The following is a 26,169-nucleotide window of genomic DNA, read 5'->3' on the forward strand; positions in this document are numbered from 1 at the left end:
ATGGAGTGTATGGGTCCTCGAATGGTGGGGTGAAACGAGATAGAGGGGCAGATCTTGTATCTGTGGTTGCGTAGGAATGCATTTTGGGTCAGGAAATGAGAGTTGATGGAAATGGAGCAGGGAGTGGATAGTGAGCAATTTTTCCACATAGCAGTCATATGAAAATTAATGGGCATAGAGTTATGGTGAGGAATAGGGATGTTCAACAGGATTTGAGAAAGCATTTCTCACTCAACTTGGAATGAACTACCTGTAGATCTGGTGGAGGCAGATGCCCTCATGAAGCACTGGAAGAACCAAGGCATAGAAGACCACAAACTTATTGCTAGTAAAGGGGATTAGTATACATGGATACTTAATAGTCAACATAGATGTTGTAGTCTGAAGGGCATCTTAGCAGCTGGTCAGTATCATTCCCTGTTCTCTGACTATCCACCTATCAACACCACCAATTTTCATATCATTTGTCATTTTACTAATTCTACCCCTTCATTGATATTCAAATTGTTAACCATTGTGGCAAACAGTTAGGGTCCCAGCACTGATCCCAATCACCCTCCACCATTGCCCTTGTTCTATTATAAGCACAATTTTAGATCCAATTTTCCATGATATGTTGGATCCCCTGACCTCTATCCATTTGGCCAGCCCTCCATGTGATACCTAAGAAATCAACCACACTCTCCTCATCAGTACATGTTGTTATTTCAAAAAAAACTCCATCAAATTAGTCAAACAGGATCTTCCACTCACAAAGCCATGCTGACAATCCCAAGTGAATCAAGTGCAGGTTAATCCTGAATCTCAGAATTGTTTTCAACAACTTTCTGACAACTGAATCTGGATTCACAGGCCTTTGAAAACCTAGCTTATCACTGCTGTCTTTATTGAAAACATATACTACATTTGTAGTTCTCTAGCCATCTGGCATCTTACCTGTATCCCACAAAGATTTAAAAATCTGTCAGAGCCTCAGTGATCTCCTTCCTTGGGGATTTAACCACCTTAATCTTGATATAACATTAAATGCATCCCCCTCCAAAAAAATAATTGCAACTCCTCAGGGCAGAAAATCAACCTGACACAATTTACAGATTGTTTCTTTATAAATTTGTACAAATATCCTAATTATTTATCCCTTTTGATGTCATGATGTGTGAAATCCTGCCATACAACTTAGTCAATCTACTGAAATTATTAGTTATTTATTCACAGACTGCTCAGAGTCAAGACTTATTTATACTCGCAAACCACACTTTTTTTGTTTTGCTGTGTTGGGAATAATAACTCCTCCACCCCATTACAGAAAAGAGGTAGTTATATTCAATATTCCTTTGAGCATGTGCTGTAAATGACGTTCATGTTATCAGATTTCTGGGTATAATCAAAATGAATGTTTTAAAATTCACTTCAGAACTTTAAAGAATACATACTTGCCTGAGTCTATCCCCCTCCATTGAAATTAATAGACTAGCTCTCCTTGAGCTACCTGACCACAGGGTCTTTGGATACTTCCGTACCAAAGGTAGAATGGAATCACAATTGCAAATGTTTTCAACATTGTAAAGCATTTGTCTGCCCAGTGGCAAATCATTGAGAGCAATTCCATATGTGAAAACAGAATGGCAGAGTGCATAGTTATTGGCAAGATTTTTAGCAGTATGGAGGAACAGAGATATCTTGGGGTCCAACTCCATAGATCTCCTCAAGGTTGCTATGCAAATTGATTGGGTGGTTAAGACGACATATGGTATGTTGGCCTTCATTAGTCAGATTGAGTTCAAGAGCTGTGAGGAGATATTGTAGCTTTATAAAACTGGTTCAATCACACTTGGAGTATTGCACTCAGTTCTGGTCTTTTCATTACAGGAAGGATGTAGATGCTTGATAGAGGATGCAGAGGAGATTTGCCAGGATGTTGCCTGGATTGGAAAACATGTCATCTGATACAAGGTTGACAGAGCTAAGTTTTTTGCTCTTTGGAGCAACAAAGGATGAGAGGTGACTGAACAATGATAAGATTATAAAGAGCTTATATATGGTAGATAGCCATCAGTTTTTTCTGGAGTAATAATAACAAATACGAGAGGACATTTGTTTAATCTGGATGGAGGAAAGTTTAGGGGAGATGTCAGAGGCAATGTTTTTTTTATGTAGTGTGGTGGATGCCTCAAATTCATTGCCCAAGGTGGAGGCTAGAATAATTGGGGCATTCAACAGATTCTTAGATAGGTAAGTAGAGGATTGTAGCAGCTGCTACCACTGGAGAGGTTTCGTTCAAAGAAGAGACAAACATTACAGGAATGAATTTATCACTGCTTTATTGTGCTGGCAACTCTGCTTGTAAAGATATTAGAAGCCCATCTCTGACGTTATCATGCCACCTGACTGGTGGCATTACAATCCACTTCCTGTGACTGGTTGTTTAGCACTATCTGTGGAGCAGCCAATCAGTAAGACCCTCTCATCCCCAGATGTGCCTGCTTCCCTAGCTCCACCTGATTGGCTGCTGCTGACCAGCCCATCGGAGTGGGGCTGCGGAGTCGAGCGCCGACTTTGAAGTGCGTAGCCCATCTCGGCCAGCAGTGTAGGCCACAGGCTTCCAGTGTCAGGTTGCCGCTTCGAGCGTGGAGCGGTTGGCAGCCCACTACATGGACCCACCCCCCCAAGAATCGGCGCGAGGCAAGGCCTTGTACTTGGGAGGCCTGCCCCTTTGGCATGGGGTTGGGTCAGAGTCAAGGAATGCTGGCTTGAGCCGGTCCAGGGTGAAAGTCTAGTTTCTTCCCCCAATATCCAAAAGACATGTTGACCCATTGTGTCACATAACTTTGTATGGGCCTTCGTAAGGTCTCTAGTGGGGGTCTGTGTGCCCCATGTCTGACAAATACATATTTACAAGTCTCAAGTTATTTACATACTAATGTCATCTATGAGCCATGCTGCTTAGCTGTGTTGGGGCAAGTGTGCCCAGGTGGGACGAGGAAGCCACGGGGAAATCGTCCCCAGTGTTTCTGGCCATTACAGCTGCAGAAATCTCTAGGTCCTCTGAACAGGAGCTCATCTGCCCAGTTAGGGCCATTGAGTCTGGCCATGAGAGCTGCTTTAAAGTGTCGATGGAATCACTCCACCAAACCATTGGCCTGAGGTTGGTAAGCTGTGGTATGGTGGAGCTGAGTACCCAGGGCATTAGCGAGATTAGACCAAAGGCCGGAAGTAAATTGGGAGCCCCTGTCCAAGGTTATATGCTCTGGAACCCCGAACCTAGCTACCTGGTTGTGCGTAAGGGCCCTGGCGCACATTTCCATAGAGGTCTCTGGCAATGGGATGGCTTCCGGCCATTTGGTTGGCTTGTCTACTAGGGTCAGTAAGTTGCGTGTGCCTCTGGATATTGGTAGGGAGCGCCCCCCCCCCCCCCCGATCCACGTGGACATGGCTGAAAAGACATGTGGTGATTGAAATGACTGGGCGGGGGGGTGCTTTAGTGTGGGTGTGGGTTTTCGAGGTCTGGTACAGTGTACAATTCCTGGCCCACTGGCTGACCTCTTTGCGGAGCCCATGCCAGACAAATCAACTAGCAACTATTTTGAAGGTCATTTTGATAGTGGGGTGTGCCAAGTTGTGACTGTAAAAATTTGGAACTTCTTGCCCTCAAAGAAGTATCTAAAATGACTGATTGCCGAGTACAATTCCAGGTGTTCTCTATCAAAAGCATTATATTTCAGTTCAGGCGCCCACAAATGTCTACTGAAAAGTGCAAGTGGTTGCCAGTGTTCACTCACCCACTGTTCTAAGACTCCCCCTACTGCTGTGTCAGAGCGTCCACCATGAGAGCGGTAGGGGCATCAATTTTAGGGTGTATCAGGTGGGTGTTGTTAGCCAGGGTGCCTTTTGTTGTCTGGAATGCATCGGATGCCTCTTGGTTCCACAAAATCACCTTCTTTGTACCAGTCATAAGGGAGAATAAAGGTTTCATGCTGCTAGCCGCCCCTGGCAGGAATCTGCAGTAAAAATTCACCATGCCAGCGAATTCTTGTAGTCCCCTTACTGTTTTAGGCTTGGGGAATTCCCAAATGGCCTCCACCTTGTCGGGTAGTGGTTTAGCCCCATGGCAGTCGATCCTGTGACCCAAAAAGTCAATTGAGTCTTTTCAAAACTTGCATTTTTCTGGATTCATTGTCAGACCAAACTCATTCAATCTGTGGCACAACGGATTTGAGCGGCGTGTTCGGCCTGGTCACGGCTTATAATCAGAATGTCATAGAAGTAGATGAACACAAACTTCAAATCCCTGCCCACAACATCCAAAAGCCTTTGAAAGGTTTGTGCAGCGTTTTTCAGGCCGAAGGGTAGTCTGAGGAATTTGAATAGACCAAATGGTGTAATAATGGCAGTCTTTGCAATATACTCAGAGTGGACGAGGTTCTGATGATAGCCAGGGATTGTCAATTTTGGAAAATATCCATGCCCCTGCAGGTTTGCAGAAAAGTCCTGAATATGGTGGAATGGGATACCTATCCAGCGTGGTGGCTTCATTTAGCTGGCAGTAGTCCCCACATGGTCTCCAAAGCCCTGAAGCCTTAGGGACCATGTGGAGGGTGGAGGCCTAGGGGCTATCGTAGTGACAGACGATGTCAAGTTCCTCTATTTTTTTTTAACTCCTTGGCGAGGTTGATTTTTTCTGGCAGGAGGTGGTGTGCTCTGGCGTGAAGTGGAGGGTCCTTTAGTGAGGATATGAGGCCTTACCCCGTGTTCAGGCTCAGTGGAGTTAAAGTGCAGCATCGCGATGGAGGGGAGCTCATCTAGAATCTTGGTGAACTCATTGCCTGGACTTGCCACCAAGTTTAGGTGGGGAGCATTCAGTTTTGTGTCTTCCAATGCAAGGGTCTGAAATGTCTTTGCGTGTACTAACCAGCGGTCTGTGACGTCGACTAGTAAGGAGTTGGCCCTCAGGAAGTCCGACCCCAGGAGAGGCTGGTGGACGTCTGCCAAAACAAATCAGCAAGTGAAGCAGTGATTTCCAAAATGGAAGGGTATAGAACATGCCGTAAGTCCGTATTGAAGAGTTATTGGCAGCCCATAACTTCCGTGGTCTACGTCAGAGGTGGGCGGGTAGGGGGGGGGGAGAGTCCCGGTGTCAACTAGGAAGTGTTGGCCTGACACTGTATCCCGGACCTGGAGAAGGCTGTTGTGTAGACCAACCTCCGCAGCCAGTAATGACGGCCAGTGTTGGCATTTCCCTGAAACCCGCAGTGTGATTGGCATCGGCGGGCCTCAGCACCCCATTGCTGATGGTAGAAGCAATGCGGCTCACTGGGGTTTGCAGGCTTGGAGGAGGACTTGCTGGTAGGTCTGTTGAGCAACCTCCTGGTAGGCTGATGTTGATGAGAAGAGGCCACGTGGTCTAAGGAAACTCAGGCATCCCCGTTTGCCGCCCAGAGCAGGTTGGCTCTGGTGGCTACTTTTCTGGGGTTCACAAAGTCCACTTTGGCTATAAGTAGCCTGATGTCCTCTACAGGAAAATTTGCTCGAATAGAGCACAAGGGAAATGGCCATCATTCAAGGCGAGCATGTCGCTCATGAGGGTGGATGGGGCCCTGTCCCCCAAACTATCCATGTGTAGCAGACGGGCAGCACACTTGCGCCGTGAAAGCCCGAAAGCTTGGGTTAGTAGCTCCTTGATGGTCTGATACTTTCCTTATTCTGGAGGACGTTAGTAATGCGAGCTGCCGTGTCCTGCTCTAGGACACCAACCACATTGCAGAAGTGGGTGTCGTTGGCGGTGATCTTCCGTATGGCGAACTGCGCCTCGGCTTGCTGGAACCACACCCGAGGCTGTGATGTCCAGAGGCTGGGCAGCTTCAACAAGACCACGTTGATTGTAGGCTGGTCCACAATGCCGGTTCGACCAGTCAGGGGTCACCACTGTAGCAGTTGCTAATGCTGGAGAGGTTACGCTTAAAGAAAAGACACACACTATGGGAGTGAATTCAACACCATTTTATTATACTGGCAGCTCTGCTTATATAAGGCTCAGAATGCCATCTCTGACATCATCATGCCAGTCGACTGGTGGTATTACGATCCGTTTCCTGGGATTGGTTGTTTAGCATTTCTGGGGAATGGCAATCAGTAAGCCCCTCTCATCCCTGATGCGGCTGCTTCCCTAGCTCCTTCCAATTGGCTGCTGCTGGCCAGCCCATCGGAGTGGGGCACTGCAGCCGCGTGCTGCTGAGTTGAGCACTGACTTTGAAATGCATAGCCCGTCTCGGCCAGCGGTGTAGGTCACAGGCTCCCGGAGTCAGGTCACTGCTTCAAGTGTGGCGCGGACATCGGCTGCTTCAGGGTTATTGGGATGAGGCAGGGGAAAAATTGGCTTGTTGTCGAATAGGTTTACATATTATAGGCTAAAGGGCCTGTTCTGTGCTGTTATGTTCTATATTTCTCTGTTCTAACTTGTAGGTTATGGTGTTGTCAGCAAACACTGACCATTTCACCAAAGTGTGCCTGGAAAATACCAATTATTTGACAGTAAATGCCCTTAATTTTTAAAATGAACATTTATTCATTTGGGTTAAAGAATTTTAGTTGCAATTCCCTAAAGATTGTTTTGTTTAAAACGGTTGGGTGAACTGAACATTTCCATTCTTTCAATCAGGTGCAGATTCGGCCATGGAATCTAAGTGACAGTGACTTTGTAATGGACGGTTCACAGCCACTTGATCCTCGGAAAACCATTTTTGTAGGAGGAGTTCCTCGTCCTCTGAGAGCTGGTAAAAAGATTCTATCTACATATAACAGCATATTTCAAATGTTAATAACTTTAAACAATCAAATATTACATCTGCCCTAACCAGAAATGCCCCATGTTGCTGACCAAGCAATATTTAAGAGAATACAAGCTTGCAGACTGGTTTCATCTTGACAGGGCACCTAGTTTCTGTTCTTTTGACCCCCATTTCAATCTATCTTTGCTGACACATTTTCTTTAGTGTGAAAATGTTTACTTCTTTGGTGATCATTGGGCATATCCTGATTTCTGTCTCTGAAAATAATCTCATCCTCAATCCTTTCTTAATCCCCAAAATCCTCTGACTTATTGCTTCCTAAAATTGTCGTCATCTGTTGCAGCTCCTTTTGAACCTTTCTGTGGTTTCTGTCCCAACATGCATCTGGAAGAATCCTGCTCAAAAATATTAACAAATGCAGCTATTACGTTATGTTATTTTTCTTTGTTGACTTGGGTCTCGGAAGATCTTGACATAATTGATCATATCATCATTTTCGATCCTCTGTTAATGGGACAGCTCTTGTATGTTTCAAGGTCCTTTAAGTTTGAGGATCAGAAGCAATGTCTTACTATGATTTGGGAGACCCTAGGAATCTTCTGCAACCCAGTCCATCTTCATATTTACATTATGTTGCTGGACAATATAATCCATATACTGTATATAGAATTGGCTTGGGTATCTGTATGGGTGATACTATTAGCCTATTTCATAGAGTAAGCCAAAGCAGTGGTTTTCTACCCTTACCACAACACCATGTTAAGTTTTCTTCATTAGGTGTGCATTTTTTCTGTTTGTTCTTTGACATAATGTTCTATTTCACAACTGGCATTCATTACTTTATTACGAGGCCATATACCCCAAAATGCTTCCACCTCTCTGCTTGTACCTCATCATATGAAGCCCATCTTTGACTAAGTCTCTTGGAAAGTCTCTGAATATTTCACCATTTAATTTTTATCAAACATCTCCTTGGAATCTTGAGAAAGTGTATGTGAATGAATAAATGTTAAAAGCACTTTAAATCCAAGTTGCATGAAATTACCATACATGCCCTGGAATTTTAACCTAAAAAGCAAGTTTTGAATGTTACCCTATACATAAGATGACCTCCATATCTGGCATTTACTGCTTAAAACCAAATTAGATTTCAGATTTATTGTCAGAGTACATACATGACATCGCATACAAACCTGAGCTTCCTTTTTCTGAAGAATTACCACTAATTGGTAGTGCAAAAAAAATGTACACAGCGTGAACATGCAAACAATCAAAAGAACTGTAAATAGATAATGAATGTAAACAAACTGCAATTTGGGGAGAGCAAAGAAAATCAATAAAGTGCACAAGTAAGAGTCCTTAAATTAGTCCCTGATTGAGTTTGTGGTTGATGAGTCTGATGACTCAGGTTCAGCTGTTCCTGAACCTGGTTGTGTGAGTCTTGTGGCACCTATAACTCTTTCCTGATGACCATCAACTCTATCGAAATTTGTCAGGGTTTCTGATGTCATACCAAACCTCTGCAAACTCCTGAGGAAGTAGAGGCGTTGACGTGCTTGCTTCACGAAACCATTAGTGTGTTCAGTCCAAGAAAGATCCTCTGAGATAGTGACTCCCAAGAAATGTGCTCACTTCTCCACCTCTGATCCACCAATGATCACTGGATTGTATACCTTAGGCTTTCCTTTTCTGAAGTCAACAATCAGCTCCTTAGTTTTGGTGACATTGAGTGCAAGGTTGTTATTGGTGCATCATTCAGCAAGTTTTCAGTCTCCATCCTGTCTGCTGACTCATTCCCTTCCTTTATAAAGCCCATTACTGTGATTTCATCGGCAAATTTGTAGATGGTGTGCATGCCATACTGGACTACACAGTCGTAGGTGTGAAGTGAGTAGAGCAGGGAATTAAGAACGTAGCCCTGTGGTGCTCCAATAGTGATGGAGATTGTGGAGAAGTTGTTCTTATCAATCTTCACTGATTGTGGTCTGGATGTGAGGAAATCCATGATCCAATTACACAGTGGGGTATTAACTCCCAGGTCTTGGAGTTTGCTGATCAGTTTTTAGGGGATTATAGTGTTAAATTACGAACTATAGTTGATAAAGAGCATCCTGATGTATGCATCTTTGCTGTCCAGGTGTTCCAGGACTTTGTGTAGAGCCAGTGAGATGGCATCTATAGTAGACCTGTTGCCACGATAGGCAAACTGGAATTGATCTATGTCACCGCTCAGACAGGAGCTGATATGCTTCATCAGCCACCTTTCAAAACACTTCATCACTGTTGATGTAAGTGCTATTGGTCAATAGTCATTAAGGCAGGTTACTACACTCTTCTTGGGCACCGGGTATGATTGACGCCTGTCGGAATCAGATGGGGACCACGCCCTGCTTGAGTCAGATATTGAAGATATCCGTGAATGCCTTTGTAAGTTGATCAGCAAACATCTTTAGTACTTGGCCAGGAACTCCATCCGGGCTGGATGCTTTTGTTGGATTCACTCTCCTGCAAACAACACGCACGTCATCCTCTGATAAGGACAGGGTGGGATCATCAGGGGACGTGGGGATGCAGAGGGGTGGTTCTTGGCTGTTACTGTCGTTAAATCTGGAGTAGAAAGTGTAGAATTACCTTGAAAAGTTTTAATTTTATGACCAAATTTTAAAATAAATCACTGTCAATTCCTGTAACAGGCCATTTAAAGCCTTTATAGAGCCAATGGCAATTGGATTGGGTGGATCGACCCTGCAGAGGAGCACTGAGACTTAGTTGATAACTCCAGGCAAACCCTGCTATATCAATGTGAAATTTAGTTTCCATGATTTGGAAAACTGCAACCATTTCCTGTTTTATGCATGTAATTATTCAGTTACCACAAGATATCTCTGGAAATTTCTGGAAAACTCGAGTTACAAGTAGATCGTGTGAACAGCCCTAAATAAAATGTATGTATAAATGACAGTCAGACTCAATGTGTGCCCCCTATTAAATATGAATAAAAGAAAATATAGAAAAGAATCTGACAGCGATATTAAAAGGAAAAGAAAAGCAATTACTTTAGAAAATGAACTTGAAGTTATTAAACGACATGAGGACAGTGCCAGTAATGTGAAAATCAGTCACGATCTGGGCTACAATGAGTCAATGGTATGCACAACTTTAAGTAAGAAGAACGAATATAAAGAACAAGGTAAAATTGCATCAATTTCTCCAACCATGTAAATTACTCGAAACAGAAGTCCATTAATGATTGAAATGGAACGGCTATTTCATCTTTGGATTAAAGATTGTAACCAAAAGTGAATACCACTTTGTACAAAAAGCATTCAAGCCAAAGCTTTAAACATCTTTAAATTTCAAGGGATACGGAAACTTGCTGCAAGTTTATGTTGGTTTGACAGCCTTAAACATCGAACAGGATTACACAATGTAAGAATTACAGGGGAAGCTAGTAGCGCTGATTAAAAAAAATTCTGCTGCAAAATTTCCAGAAATTTTTCAAAAAGGATTTAAGCTTGTTGAAGCTACCAAGGATTTTTATCTGAATGTCGATTCTAACATGGAAAGAAGCATGGAAGTCAAGTTTGCAGCAATTTTGAGAAAATAGGAAATTGTATAATGAGAAATAAAAATCAAAATCTGTACAGGCAACTTTGGACAAATATTTTTCTAAGAAATAGTTTAGTTATGAAGTAGTTTTGAAATAAATGAAAAATCTCAATTATTTTTATTAACCTTCATAGTTTTGGCATTATATGCAGGTAAAATTTGTTGAAAGCACATGTTTATAAGTCTTGTTTGACAATCTGAAAGGATGGGGATTCATATAAATTATTTCCATTGATTCTATTAATTGCTTAACTCAAATTCATCTTGTACAAGTAAAGATTGGGACAAATTAATTGTGTAAAGCAGAGTTTGCCTGTATCAGGACAAGCTCATGATTGTGTCGGACGGAACTGGTGGGAAGATGGCAGGGGTGTTGAGACTTGGCTGTCAACGTTCAAATTTTAGACCCAGTGTATAAGTCAACCCTGATATTGAGGTGACATTTTTAAATTTTGGATTGTCCTATATGTTGGCATGTATGGTATGCAAAGTTAGGCTGCGAACCAGTAAACACCAACAGAATACTATATTTCTAATTTGTAATGCTGAATGCTGAATTAACTAATTAATTTGTCTTAAGGTAATTGATGTTTAAAAATGCTAGATATAAAATAGACAGAAAACAATATAATATTAATGCTATATGTTGTAAACGAGATAAAAAAACATAATATTGAGCCTTATTTTGCGCACTCAATTACCTTCACCATTGTTCTTGACCATTAGCAATCTTATGATCGTGAAATTGATTTTTATTATTTTTTTTATCATACTTAACCGTCGAATTTGGTCAATATGTTCAGTGCTACAAATGAAGCTGTTCAAAAAAGAGAACAGTGGAGACTAGCATCTAAGAAAATATTATGCATTTTACACCACCAGTAGGCACACTGAAAGAGTTCAATTTACTATATTTTAATTATTATTATTTTAGCTGTTTCATCTTAATACATCCTCTGGTTTTAATAGCTTTTTATTTCTTTATAGTGGAACTAGCAATGATAATGGATCGTCTTTATGGTGGAGTTTGTTATGCAGGAATTGATACCGACCCAGAGCTGAAGTACCCAAAAGGTGCCGGGCGTGTTGCTTTTTCAAATCAGCAGAGCTACATAGCTGCCATCAGTGCTCGATTTGTTCAGCTGCAGCATGGAGATATAGATAAACGGGTAGGTGTTATCTTTTGAATTTACTTGCTTATTTCAGTTTGATATTAGAATTTAAATTCAATAGCTAAACCCCTGGCTTCAAAAAACCTACAAAAATGCACATTGAATTGAGTGACTTGATTAAGCAAAATATTGGAACAGTTGTGCAAGCACATGCAAAGAATTAATTACTTGGTATAAGTTGACCAAACTTGAAAACAAGATTTGCACCACGATTTTGAAACACCTCCTGAAATGCTTAATTTTTATTGTGTGAATCTAAAATTAAGGAACCTTCATATTTTGGATATTATACTGCTCTGGTAAGGCTGTCCTCTAGACATTCTATTTCGATTTGGTCAACAGGAACAACGTGAAAATTCTCAAAAGCTGTACAGAGAAATCAATGAGTCCACATGGCTGAGCAATAAGTAAAGATTAGAAAACCCTCCAAAGGAGATATGTAAAGAATGCCTTGAACAAAGTAAACAAGCATTGAAGTCCCTACATTGTGATGACAGAAGAGAAGTTATATTTTAAGCATTAAAAATAATAATAGATTTAGCTTCTCATCAAAGCAGGGAGAATGGATTTCAACACAAGTGTGAGGTCAGCTTCATTGAACCAAAAAAGGACAGAAAGTTCCAAAAGTGGTGAAAAAATGGAAGTAGTGCAAGTCCAAAGAGGTATTGGCCTTCAGTAGATCAATGAAAAATCATGGACAGTATTGAAAATAATCAAAAAGATGAATAAAATCGAAGTCTTTGTCAAGAGGATTGGATGTAATGTTTAGCAATTTTTTAAAAATTACCATTGTAGGAAGATATTAAATAAGTCCGCTCCATAAATGGTTATATGGTTAAGTGCATTTCAGGGGTGTACCCACATATGCTCATATACTTAAATGTTCAGAAATGAGAACCCGGAGGACTGGAGAAGAGTCAGTTTTCCTTTGTTGAAGTAAAGGTAATCCAGGAAAGTAAACTGGTAAATATCACATCAGTGGTAGCGATATTATTGGAGAGGGTACCTGGGGACAGGATTTACATATTTGTAAAGGCATGGTCAGATTAGGGACAGATAATATAGCTTTTGTGCAGAGCAGGACTTGTCATTCAAAATTGAGGTTTTTTTGAGGAGGTGATAAAGATGGTTGATAAGGACATGGCAGTGGATTCACGTACATGGATTCCGTAACGTATTTGACTAGGTCCCTCTTGATAGGCTGATCCAGAAGTTAAAGTGCATGAGACTGGATTTAGAATTGGCTTACCCATAGAAGACCAGGTAGTGGGGGAAATGTGTTATTTCTGACTGAAGGTTCCATAACCACTGGTGTTCTGCATGGATCAGTGTTAAGACCACTGTTGTTTGAGATATCTATAAATGGATGAAAAAGTAGGTGGATGGTTCAGTTAAGTGTGCAGATTATACAAATATTGATAGATTTGTGGACATTTGCAGAGAGTTTTCAGAGAAAATAATGGATATTGATCAGTTACAGAAATGCGCAGAGAAATTGCAAAGATTGATCTGGACAATTTTGAGGTGTTGCTTTTCTGAAGCTCAAATGTAAGGGACATATACAGTTAATGGCAGGGCTCTTAAAAGGCATTAATGTGCAGAGGGATCTGGAGGGTTCAGTTCCATGGCTCATTGAAAGTGACCATGTAAGGAGATAGGATGGTAAAGGAGGTGTATGATATGTTTTCCTTTATTGGGCAGACTATTGTGTATGAAAGTAAGGAAGTTGCAGCTGTACAAAACCTCTTTTCGGCCCTAGGAATACTATGTACATTTCTTGTTGCCCCATCAGAGGAAAGATGTGGAGCCTTTAGAAAGGATACCAACGTGATTTGCTAGGATGTTGCCTAGATTAGAGGGTATGAGCCATGGTGAGAGGTTGGACAAATAAAGGATGTTTTCTCTGGAACACTGGAGGATAAGTGGGGACCTGTTTTATAAAATCATGAGGCATAGATGGGGGAGACATTTTATTTTCCCCTGGAGTAAAAATGTCACATGCATGTAAAGTGGTGGTGGAGGGAAAAGGAGGACAGTTGAAAGGAGATGTGCAGAGCAAGTTTTTTTTTAAACACTAAGAGTGGAGGTGCCAGGAATGGGCTGCCAATGGTATGGTATTAGCAGATGTGATAATAGCATTTAAGGAGCTTTGAAATAGACATATGAATCTGCAGTGAATAGAGGGACATGCAGCATATGCAAGCAGCAGAGCTTTAGTTTAATTTGGACATCCTGGTCAGTGCTATTCCTGTGCAATGATTATTGAGAGTGGAGGGAAAAGATTGAGGATGTAAGTGAAATGCCTGAACCCTTAAGGTATCCCAGCAAATAATGTGATTCAATGATTGAGAAAAATAGATTGCAACGTCTCATTGAGCAACCATGACCCTGAATTCTCGCGAGCAACTTTAAAGTTCTCAGTTTCTAAAAGCCAGATGTTGGTAACTACTTAACTCGTTTTGTATGCTATGTAAATACCATAGACCCAAAACTATTTTGTATTTAATTTTTGGAAAGAAATATAAATGTAAAATTGCATTTTATTCCAACAGGTGGAAGTTAAGCCATATGTGCTAGATGATCAAATGTGTGATGAATGCCAGGGTGCCAGGTGTGGCGGAAAGTTTGCTCCATTTTTTTGTGCCAATGTCACTTGTCTGCAGTATTACTGTGAATTTTGTTGGGCAAACATCCACTCTCGTGCGGGGCGGGAATTCCACAAGCCACTGGTGAAGGAAGGAGCTGACCGTCCTCGGCAGGTCCACTTCCGCTGGAGCTGAACGTAACATTCAGGCGCCTGAAGGATCATGACGGATGAAGAGAGGAGAGTGCATGAGGTTCAAAAAGAAACCATGACTAGTTAGAAGAAATAAGTGCATTCCTCTGCCTCCTACCCCAGCTCTCAATGCGTACATCATATGTAGCAGCTAATACACTACAGGCCTCTGTTTGTCACCAAAACCCTGCATCTCAGGCTTTACTAACTTTTTTGAGGTACTTTCATGTTTTTGAGAAAAAAAAGGATTTTTTGTAGTTTTTTCAAGTTATTTTTTTATATAAAATAAACTTAGAAGTGAGAATGTTGCCACTTAGGGGCACACAGTTTGCTGCTATCTTTAATGGGTGGAGCATGCACTTATTTCAGGAAGCTCAGTTTCATCTCCAAGACCTATCCCTAGTAATTTTACCAAAGGTAGCACGTAGTAGGAGGCAAGATTAGCTATTAGAGGAGTGATTTCTGCCACACAAAATTTTATTTTTTAATGTTGCTATTTGCAATGTATACACAACTTTAAAAAAAATAGGTTACGTTTTTGCTCTCCATTTTGACTTGCAAGAAATAATACCTCGAGACTGATCTGGTTTAACTATTTTAGCATTTATATTACTCTTGAGCTAAGTTAGGAGCTTTGCTGCTATATAGTGTTATATTTAATGCCAGAACACATGGTAACAAAATGGGATCAGAAACATAATTATACAGCTGCATTAAGAAAGAATTAGATGCAGGCAGCAATGGCCTAGACTGCCACAATTTAGAATGTGAATTTAAACAACTGCATGTTTACTTCTACACCTAATGCATGCAGTAGTATATTTAGTCTATTCATACATGTTCTTCACAGCAATGAATGGAATGTCAGATATGGCAAACATTGATAAAAATTAGTTAGCATGAAAGATACAACAATAGTTTTAAAGAAAAGGAGGAAAAGAATCCTAACTTGCATGCATAAATGTGACTCCTGTAATGACAAAGTCCTACTGCTACACTTTGTGTACATTATGCAAATTAGCTTTTTAGAGTAGAAGTGCAGCCACTATTGTGACCTGGTGGGTTGTGGAGTTTGATTTCTGCAGACTGGATGTAATCTCGTATTTCCCTGTGCAATCTTGTTAAGATGTGAGTTTAGTTTTAGTGTTCAGTAAATTGTTGTCTGAAGTAGAAATCTAGAAATAGCTAGCTAGGAATTTAAAACAAATTATTAAATGAAAAAAAATTGAAAGCTTTGATTTCATTTCCCCTTTCAGAAAACTCTTTGGTAAAATGGCTCAGACTTCCTCTACAAACCAAAGATGGTCAGCACACTGCTAAACAATCATCAAACTCTTAAGGTCCCTTTTCTCTGACCAGCCCTCCCAAAAATTAAAAAAATGGTACTGATGTTGTCATATAAGGAACATGAATGACTAAAGCTAACCATTTTAAAGTCAAAATGGAGATGAATATGGTATTAAATTGACCTGGTTTGGCATAGAGCATTGAATTTCTCTGTAGCTTAATCACTCTAGCTTGAAAAAAAATGTATTAGCAAGCTGCAGAAAGTTATGCGGGTGTCAATTATTTATTTAATAAAAGGTGATCATGCCATTACAAGCATATTCTGTATAGAACAACCGTATATAATCCTTCGGGACAATCCTTTTATTATGTAAGCAAGGTGTTGGTCTTGATCATTGGTGGTCTCCTGGTGTGCTTTTGTGTATGTGGTTTGTCTAACTCTGCTGTTCAGTGATCGTGATGCAACTTTTAAAATGTTTAAAGTCTACGCTGTTTTGAAGAATAGCTTTTTTACTAATTTATTTATTGGCTAATGCTCCCATTTGTTACTTACCATGGTTCTCCAGGCTATTTGGAGTATTTGTTCTCTGCCAAATTTGTTCCATTTTCCGACATTCATATTGGCATTTGTTATGCACTACTTTTGTATCTTGGTGAGAATTTTTTCCAACAGTCAGCTGTTTTAGGGCACACTTTGTGACTGATGGCATCTCCTTTGCAATACCTCAATTTTTCTGAATTTAGAAGAGAATCGATAGTTTTGCTATGTTTATTATCAAAAGATCTGCATATATAATTTAACTCAGCAAATGAATGATTTAACAAATTGATAATTTTATTTTTCCATACATTCTGCTTCCTAAATTTGGAAGGTTCTAAACATTTGTAAACTAATGTGGTATCCTTAGGAGGGCTCTGCTATTTAAAACTGCAGAAAGTAAGTGCAGTAATTTGAAATATCCCCAGCTCCTGGAATATAACTAAAGGCATAATCACCCATGTTATTTGTTAAATTAATTTAATTTAAATATTAAGTGAATTCTTTTTAGGGGTGGGGTGGTGGTAGAATGATTTTTGTTTCATCTGCTGTCATTTCTTTCCCGCAACACTGTAGCACCTGAATTATTCAGCATTGCCATGAAGAAAATGGTAAACACTGTAATGCATCTTTTTTAAAAAAATCATATTTATTTCACTATTTTTGTAGAAATGTAATTATTTTGTTTTGATTGTATTATTTTTATATTCTAATAAGCTTGTTCACATACTGTGTTCCCCCGAATGTATGTATTTCTGCCCAGATGCAGGGCTCTGCAGAGAAATTAATTTTTTAAAATCACGCTGTGTTTTTGCAAAGAAAACATAAGCAAATATATTTTATGGGAAACACTTGACATTTTAACCCCTGTGCATCTGGCCAAGCGAGGCCTTTCCTCAAAGATGCTGAAAGACTTGAATATAACACATTTTGGAAGGCTGATTAACCTCGACTCTGTGTTGTGATGTGCAATACTGTTTCTAATGTTTGTAAGAAAAGAAAAAGAATAACAGTGTAAACCTTTTAATGCAGATTTATTTTTTTCATTGCATATTTGCAGACTAGTTATCCACAGTCATTTTTTTACTGTCAGAAATTTTACCCCTTTATCATGCTAATATTTTTAAATCCAGAGATCTTTGTACTGATGTAAATGATTGTAGTTATTTTGGATAGTGTTTTGCTATAAAAAAAAGAAAAAAAGGAGATACTTTTCATGCATATTTGCCTATTTTGTTTTATTTTACTTTAAAAATATGACTACTTTTTCAGCGGTAGCATGATACTTGGAATGATTTTCTTGTTCAGCCAGTGTCATTAATATTATTTTGTATTTTTATGTGGAAAATATAATTTTATGATGCTAATTCCTAAAATTTATTTTATGTTGAATTATTTTTGGAGCTAAATCTTTGTAATATTGCGAAAGTCTCTAGATTCTAATTAAATGCTTGTGTATAGATTCAGAGCAGTGGTTTACAGGAGTGTTTAGGTTGTAATTAGCAACTAATGGTTCTTTGATATGCAAATTAGACAGCCATCAACTTCTGCCAGTTCTGTTCCTTTTTGTACTTTATAGGGAAAGTTGATTAGTAATTTGTTTGATTTTGAAATAAAGGAGAACCCATGCTTTTTGGACACAAGATCACCTCAAGCTTGATTGAATTTTACTTTCAACTTTTATATTTCTTTTGCATATTTCTGTTGTCTAATTCCTCCAGTCTGTCTGTTGTACTGGTGATAATTCTGTACTGGAATAGTTTGCTGCCAACTATTTATATTAAGTAATTTTTAAATATTTGTAATATTAACTGTTGACTGAATTAATAAACCATTAAACTATTTGCATGCTTGCTCTATGCTAAAAAATGTATCTGTCAGCTGTCCTATTTGAAATTAGAAAATTAACTCCTCTTTCCAGTGTCTGATCACGAATAGGTCTATTTTTATGGAAACCTGTGTCTGTTACACCAAGTCTCTCATTTTTCATTCCAGAAATTATTAGTTTTTTTTCCTGCAGTGGCAGGAAAAGTTACAGGAACATTCATACCTGTCTAAATATACAATTCAAAGAAACAATTCAAGTACTTAAACCAACTGTTCATCAAACCAACTGTTTATCCAACCAACTGGAATATTAACAAAGTTAGGTTTAAACCAGGAATAATAAAAATGCCCTTTCCAGAGTAGATAATTAATATGATATCAACCTTGATACTGACTGTGGCAGAACAAACTTGAGCCTGAATGGCCTACTGTTTTAATGTTCTCAATCAATTGATTCTGGTGGGAGAGAAGTAACTTTAAACCAAAATACTCCAAATGCTGAATATCGAAAACTACTAAAGAACTTTAGCTCTGTTTGAAAATTGAATTTTTGAATACGAGAAGAAACAAAATCTAACATAACATCATGTTCTATCAAGGAAACTGGAACAATTAGTACATTTGTGATCGTACTTAAAAACAAGTAAATTACATCGGGACAGATTGAGTAATCTCAAAACACATTTTATAAACGGAGAGATAATGAAGGATCATTTGCGACATTCTTGGATTGAGATACTGCATCTCACTGCTTTGGAAATCATCAATTCAGTGTGCATCCATTGATGTCTTTATAGTTAAAGTCATTCATATTGCTGGGTAGTAGGTAGAACCTGTATGAAGATTTTTTTAAATGTAAATAGCTGACCAAAATAAGAATATTACCACTTGAAAAGTCAAAATCTACAGAGCATGCATATTTGGGACAACGGTCTCCTTGCACTTGCCCTTGCATTGGTAATGTACTGGAAGCCACAACAGCACAAAATGCAACAGATGAAGTTAGAGGAGGTACATGTGAATCTCTGCCTCGCCTGGAAAGGCTTTTTGGGTCCATGGACACAGGTGGGTGAGGTGGTGTCAGGACAACTGTTGCAGCTCCTAGGATTGGAGGGAAACGTGCCAGGGGATGGGGAGGAATGAGTGAACTAAAGAATCACAGCGAGAGTGATCCCTTCAAAAAGCAGAAAGAGGTGGCAAGGAAAAGGTGAGTTTGTCTATGGGGTGAGAGGGAAGGGCTTAAGGAATGTTCAGCTATTCTTCTTGTGGAAGATGGGCTGAGAAAATGTGTGGGAAATGGAGATGGTGGTGAAGACTCCCATCAACTGCAGTGGAGGGAAGACATCCTTTAAAAATAAGAGGATTATAATAAAGAGATGATCTGGAGTGGAAAGACCCTTCTCGAGACCAGATGTGGCAGGGATGGAGAAACTGAGAATGGAAGGGAGTTTGGACAGTTGGGTTTATATCAGATATCAGTGGGTGGTTTGTCTCCAAAGAAGGAGGATGAGAGCTTCAAAAAGGGGAGATTTGAGGTTCTATATCCATGACAGATTGCCCAATTTATATTTGTTGTGATTTTATGAAGTTGGTGTGAATTTGAGAGAATATCTTACTCTCAGATGTAAGTGCAGGAATGGAATTGATAAGAATGTGATGGCTTCATTAATGCAGTATGGAAATTGGACCTTCAGCCACTGATCATCCACCACCCGTTTACACTAATTTTTAAAAATTTTTTTAAAAATGTAGACATTCAGCACGGTAACAGGCTATTTCGGCCTTGAGTCTGTAGCCCAACGAACACCCAATTAACCTACACCCCCTGGTATGCCAATATTAATTTTATTTTTCTAATCACATTCCCAGATTTTACTGGTCATCTGCACAATAGGAGCAATTTACATTGGCCAATTAAGTTGCCATTCCACATTTTTAGGATGTGTTACATTTGCAAGGTAACCATACCTCTGATCTTAGAAGCCACACGGAACTGTCCATCATCCCTTAGGCACTGCCCAGCCTCTCCAGCCTGCCAATCAAGTGTGTGCCTGCCCACCAGCGGAGCATGCATTGTCATTGGCTGGCCCCCGTACATCACAGCTCCTGCACAGCAGAGTGGGATAGTTAAACCTGAGCACCCCCTTGTTCATTTCCTTTGTTATGTGGTCAAGTCCTGTTGTCGCCACCGTGGACGCCTTCCGGAGGGGAACACAAGTAAGGGGCTAGCAACCAATAGGCCGACCAGGGTATCACCAGCAACCCAGTAGATACCAGCATTGTACCCACAGTCCTCTATTTACTTGGGGTTAGAGGCTGTGTATCTTCCCCTTAGGAAACCAGTTAAAAGCACCTCGTCAGTAGTCAGAATCGCCTGCCCGTGGGTTGTTATTCCCGAGCTGGGTAAGGGTTCGTACACACTCCCTTGTCACTGAGTCCTTTACCCCAGTCGGGATTCCAAGGATGGGTGCAAGCTAGTACGTTCACCTGTGTATGTGAGAAGCTGCTTGTATTTGAACTTGTTGAGCTTAACCTGTGTGTAGACATTTGAGTCGATTAACTGTGTTTACTCTGGGACTGCCCCAGAGCCCTTTTTATTGTGTACTGTTTTTAATAAGCATGTGTATTGTTGCACTGCACTGTGTCCGGACTCACTTGCCCACTGTACCCACAAACAAACCCTTTCCACTCAATACAGATTTTTAAAAACATACAGAGGAACTGAGCTATCACTGAGTAAACATGTAAACTCCACACAGACAATAACCAAGGTCAGGATTGAACCTGAACTGCAGTGCCGCTATACTAACTCAATGTTCTGAGAGCTTTCATGTTTTAAATGCCACAATAACATTGGAGAAAACCGTGTTTTTGCAATGGTCAAAACTTTAGTCAACCCAAAAGAGGCCATGACACAGGTAGCAATCATTGAATGTTGTCAAAATATATGAAAATTCATGATTCAGTAGGTTCTGCACAACAAATACTTTTAAAAGCAGTGGTAAATCTGGTGAGACAGCTATAAAGATACAGGATGCCTTGGAATCTGAGGCACAGAGAATTTGTTGACTAAAGCAACTCTCTCAGAATCCAAGTTTTTTGGGGTGAAACAAAACAGAAAATACTGGAAGGTACTCAACACTCATTAATGGGAGGAAAAACGGTATCAGGTAGAAGACCCATCATCGCCACAGATAGGGTTAAACCTGGTGAGTATTTCCAGCATTTTCTGGAGTTTTTTGTTTAAGATTTTGATCTTCTGGATACTTTTTTTTCATTTTGAATGTTTTGAACAGAATTGCATTGTTCTCTTGAATAAATTTAGATACTGACATTTTAAACAAAAATGTCTGGTACAGTAGCAGGACCACATTTAAACTGAATGATTAGCTGGTGAATTTAAAATCTTTGTTTTCATTTTGTCCTAGCTTTTTCCTCTTTTGGAGCTTCTCATGCATGTGTTTTAGACTGCAATGTTGGGAAAATCACTGAAAAAATTAACATAATTGCAGTCTGTGTGGTCGTTCACACTGGGTGCCTTTTTAGACTGCAAATACCTGAGTGCAACAGTCCCGCTGGTTGGACCTGCAGTAGAGTGGATGATTGACAACAAATTTTTCCGGTTCGATTTACATCACAGGATTCCTCCAAAAAATTGTAGGGGTCCTGCAGGATAAATCACGGTGCAGAAATTACTAAAAATTCCTGCATATTCCTTTTTAGACTGCCTCTGTAGCGGCAAAATTCCTTGATGGAGCCATCACATGCCTGCAGTCTACAAACTATAATGGTTTGCTTTTTACACTCCTTTCCGTCATTGACTATAATGTCCAAAATCCCACATTTTTGATGGGAGCAGAAAATCAGTTTTTAAAAAGCTGTTCTAAAAAAAAATCAAATAACAATTCATAGTTTGAGATCCACTGCGTACAGCTTTCATTGAAATGGTTAGAAAATTATGTGCAACATGGAGCTGAGCTCCCAGTTGCAATGGCAACCAGCCAGTGTATGGTTGGAAAATTACCTCTTATCTAATTACTGCTCAGCAAATTACTGGTGAAGTAGCAAAGTGATTCATTTATTAAAATAGTGTCCCATGATCTGGACCACTGATCTGGAACAATGAATTTGAATTTCATCATGGACAACTGAGAAAAACTGGGGGAAAAAAAGAGATAAATGGAATGTGAAAGCTAATAAGAATAATATTGAATATGAAATTATATTTTTAAAAATGCCAGATTCACTTGGTCGATTCAATTTGCCTGATACTGGGCTCAAAACACCTTTGGACTTTTCAATACATGAGCAGTTTTGGAGGACCTGCTTGCTGCGGTACTGTTTTTGAGAGAACTAATTTGTCACTGATTGCTTAACTCCATAAATTTATGCAAACATTTGAATTTTTTAAATTAGATGTAACCAAACTATAGATTTTAATTTCTACCATCATTTAAAGGAAATGCCCAAACCTGAGGTATAACTAGCAAGGCAAATACCCATCATCCATCACTAATTCCCTTCAAGAAAGTGGCAGTAGGCCATCTTGTACTTAGATTTATACCCAGCAAATATCAAAAGACTAGTGATACATTTCCAAGTTAGGATAATGTAAAAGTTGGAGGGGATCTTGTCAGTGGAGGTGTCTCCACGTATGTGATATCCTTGTCCTCGTCCTTCTTGGAAATGGTCATTTGTTGGCTGTTAGTCTTGTGTGCCATTTTGCACTGATTCTGGGAGCTGGAGTGATAGCATCTGAATTGCTTGTGGAAAAATGATCCATACACTAGTTTAAAGTGGAATAATGTGGTAAAATAGTTTCAATCCACCATGGAAAATCAAGCTAAAAATTTGTTAATCTAGTTATTTATGGATTGGCATTTATTGAAATATTTTTGTAACAAGTCAACTTGCTTATCAAAGTAAAGAAAATCTACCTGCTTTGGTAATACAGTAAAATCCCCATTATTTGGCACTCAATCAACCAGAAACTCAAAGGAGGAGTCACGTGATGGAGTAGTGACCGGTAGGAGAATACCAGCCCTCTCCAGAAAAGAAGGAAAAAAATAAAGAAAAGCAAAGCCCCAGACACACAAACCACAACAAATAAAAAATAAAGGTGTGGAGGAAATGGCACGAAAGAAAGAAAAGCCAAAAACAACGGAAAGAAAAGAAGAAGGAAAGACGCCGGAAGAGAAAGGTGAAGGTCTTACCTGTACAAAGAATGAGGGTGCCGCCGTGGAAAGAGGATCCCACTCCCTGAGGTCAGTGGAAACCCCGCAGGGTCACGACCCACCGAACGCAGGACTACAAAGTTGGCTTACGGAGCCAAACAAAGGCGCTCAACCGTGCGTGCTCGATGCGCACGACAAAAACAACACTGATGGGAGAAGGGACCAGCTGTGGAGTGGAACTCCATGGCTTGAACAGCTGAGAAAGACCCGACAGCAGGGCTCCCAGTGGGAAGATATAGAAAATAACGGGAACGGGAGGGAGGAGAATGAAAAAAGAAAATCAGACACAGCAGATGACCAGCCCGGAGGAAGAGGACCAACATCAAGACACCATAAAAAAAATACCCAGCAAATTGAGATAAACAGCCCAACAAGAAAGTCAGAAGAGACACAGATACAAGGAAGAGAGGTAGAGGACACAGGCTCTGGAGCAGACACAGGGGAAGAGGAGGGAGAGCATCAAGCTCTGCACAGAGAAATGGAAGATGAAGGGAATGGACAGTACATGGATAAAAAAAATTCAAGAATATATGGAAGCATTAAAAGAATGGCTGACATGAGAATTTAGTGAAATAAAAAGAAGAATAAAAGGTACAGAAGAAAAAGTGAATAGATGAGAGCTGGTCATGACAGAAATAGGGAAAAGAGTAGACAAGGTGTAAGAAAAACAGCTGTAGAAATGGAAGTGGATGACTTAAAAAGAAAATTGGAAGAAACTGATAAAAAGTTAAAGAAACACAGGAATTGTTAGCTCAGAAGATGGATATAATGGAAAACTATAATAGGAGAAACAATATAAAGATAGTGGGCCTTAAGGAAGATGAAGAAGGCAAAGATATGAAAGAATTTATAAAATAATGGATCCCCAGGGTCCTAGGAATGCCAAAATACAGGAAGGAATGGAAATAGAAAGGGCACACAGAACATTAGCCCCAAAACCACAGCGACAACAAAAACCAAGATCCATTCTAGTAAAATTCCTGAGATATACGACAAGAGAAAATATATTGGAAAAGGCAATGATAAAAATGAGAGAAGACAAAAAGGAATTCACCAGTACTGCACCATCTGCTCATCATTTGGAAGAAGATTCACATAGAAAGGAATAAAATAAATTATCAACTACCAAAATTAATATTGACGCAAAATCAACTAATTCCATTCACAATAGATAACCTTTCCTTTAGAGAATGGGAGAGAAAATGGATCAAAGGAATAGAAAATTGTTTTTCGGGAAATAAATTATTATCTTCTGAACAAATGAAGTGCAAATATGGTATAACTCAGGGTAGAATGTTTGCATACCACCAACTGAAAACCTACTTGAAGGACAAATTGGGAAGCAGGCTGAGGTTATCAGAAGGAAGCAATCTTGAATATGTGATTTCAGACACAATGATAATTAAAAGATTTATAACAAACTGCAAAAGAGAACGAGGAAACAAGCTGTAAACCCAAACAAAAATGGGAACAAGATCTAAACATAAAGATAAAGAATGAAACATGGGAAAAGCTATGCTCCGGAACTATGAGAAATACAATAAACACGAGGTTACGCATGATACAATATAATTGGTTACACAGGCTATACACCACACTCCAAAAGTTAAATAAATGGGACCCAACAGTATCAGACAGATGTTTTCGCTGTAAGAAGGAAATGGGAACAACAGTACATGCAATTTGGCCATGTGAGAAAGTGGAAAAGTTTTGGGAAGATCTAAATCAGGTATTAAATAAAATCACTAAAAGCAACATATCAAAAAAATCCAGAGATCTTCCTTCTAAGTAATATAAGAAGTAAAGAACTTGGCCTCGATTTGGATGGAGTACAAAAAAAGATTTATTATGATAGCGTTAGCTGGAGCAAAAAAATGTATTATGTCAACCTGGAAATTAGAAGATAGCCTGAGAATACAGCAATGGTACATAGAAATGAATAAATGTATTCCATTGGAAAAAATAACATATAATTTAAGAAATAACATCACAGTATTCGAACAAATTTGGGAACCATACACGGAACACAGCAGAGAAGTCCTACCAAGGACCGACACCACATAAAATGACAGAAGGAGAAGAAGACGAAATGAACTGACCCAGTATGTAAAAGTAGAAGACACACATTTCTTGTTTATTTTCATTGTGTGACGACATTGTTTAATGGGTTTAATGTATCATATATGTTGAACGTTAAGTGGGTGGGGAGGGGGGTGAAGGAGGGAGGGAAGGGACTGGGGGGAAAGGGGAGTAAATGACATTGTGTATATTCAAGAGGGAAATGTTTATGTGTATTTTGGTCAATATGGTTCATAGTGTGAAAAATAAAAATTTTAAAAAAACAGAAACTCAAACAGCCAGCAAAATAATTGAGGAAATAAATATATATTTTTTTAAAAGTTGTAAATAAAAGCTTAAAATTGTAGAAGTAAATGTTCTCTTATGCAGCACACAACCCTTTGGTGAAGATTGGAGCAAAGAGCAAGCACTCACCCACCCAAGTGCCACAGTTGTACCCTGCCTGCAGCAGCTGTTTGAATAAAATGGTGGCACCCAGGATGAAGAGCCAGTCGATGCCGCTCACCGCTGGGGCGACTCTCCCAAAGTGCCTCCCTATCTCTGCCTCGTAAGAGTTTCTTAATTAGTATTAAGTATATTAATAAGGGTTTATCTGTAAGCTTTGAGGGTGGGGGGAGGTAATTACAGAATGGTTAGTGTAGAGACTAGCCCAACTGTTATAGAGTCAGCGACTGGGGTTCGCATTTAAATTTAAATTTCCAAGTTATAAGAATTACTTGATTAAAATGAACTTGATATAATGAAAGACTACAAACTGATTTTATTAAATTACATTTTTCACTGTCTTTTGTCTTTTAAATGGTGTATTCTTAATGCAGGGGCATTAGTTAGACATTGGAAGAGTAAGCCACATGCAACCAGA

The 26,169-nt window shown here is 39.6% G+C and overlaps 1 protein-coding gene across 5 annotated transcripts in view; it reads left to right on the top strand.

Moving 5' to 3' along the window:
• LOC138757913 (cytoplasmic polyadenylation element-binding protein 2) overlaps positions 1-26,011 on the top strand; it is a 161,415-nt gene extending 135,404 nt beyond the window's left edge. For 4 of the 5 annotated variants that reach the window (XM_069926013.1, XM_069926014.1, XM_069926016.1 and 1 more), the window contains 3 exons: positions 6,656-6,770; positions 11,382-11,563; positions 14,119-18,036. In XM_069926013.1, the coding sequence (XP_069782114.1) occupies positions 6,656-6,770; positions 11,382-11,563; positions 14,119-14,346 (525 nt within the window). In that variant the 3' untranslated portion in view covers positions 14,347-18,036. Of the gene's footprint in view, positions 1-6,655; positions 6,771-11,381; positions 11,564-14,118; positions 18,037-25,676 lie in introns of those variants that run through there. The other variant, XM_069926015.1, reaches the window with a different exon arrangement.
• Positions 26,012-26,169: the final 158 nt, after the last annotated feature.

The sequence above is a fragment of the Narcine bancroftii genome, chromosome 3 (genome assembly GCF_036971445.1).
Source record: "Narcine bancroftii isolate sNarBan1 chromosome 3, sNarBan1.hap1, whole genome shotgun sequence".
Taxonomy (NCBI): domain Eukaryota; kingdom Metazoa; phylum Chordata; class Chondrichthyes; order Torpediniformes; family Narcinidae; genus Narcine; species Narcine bancroftii.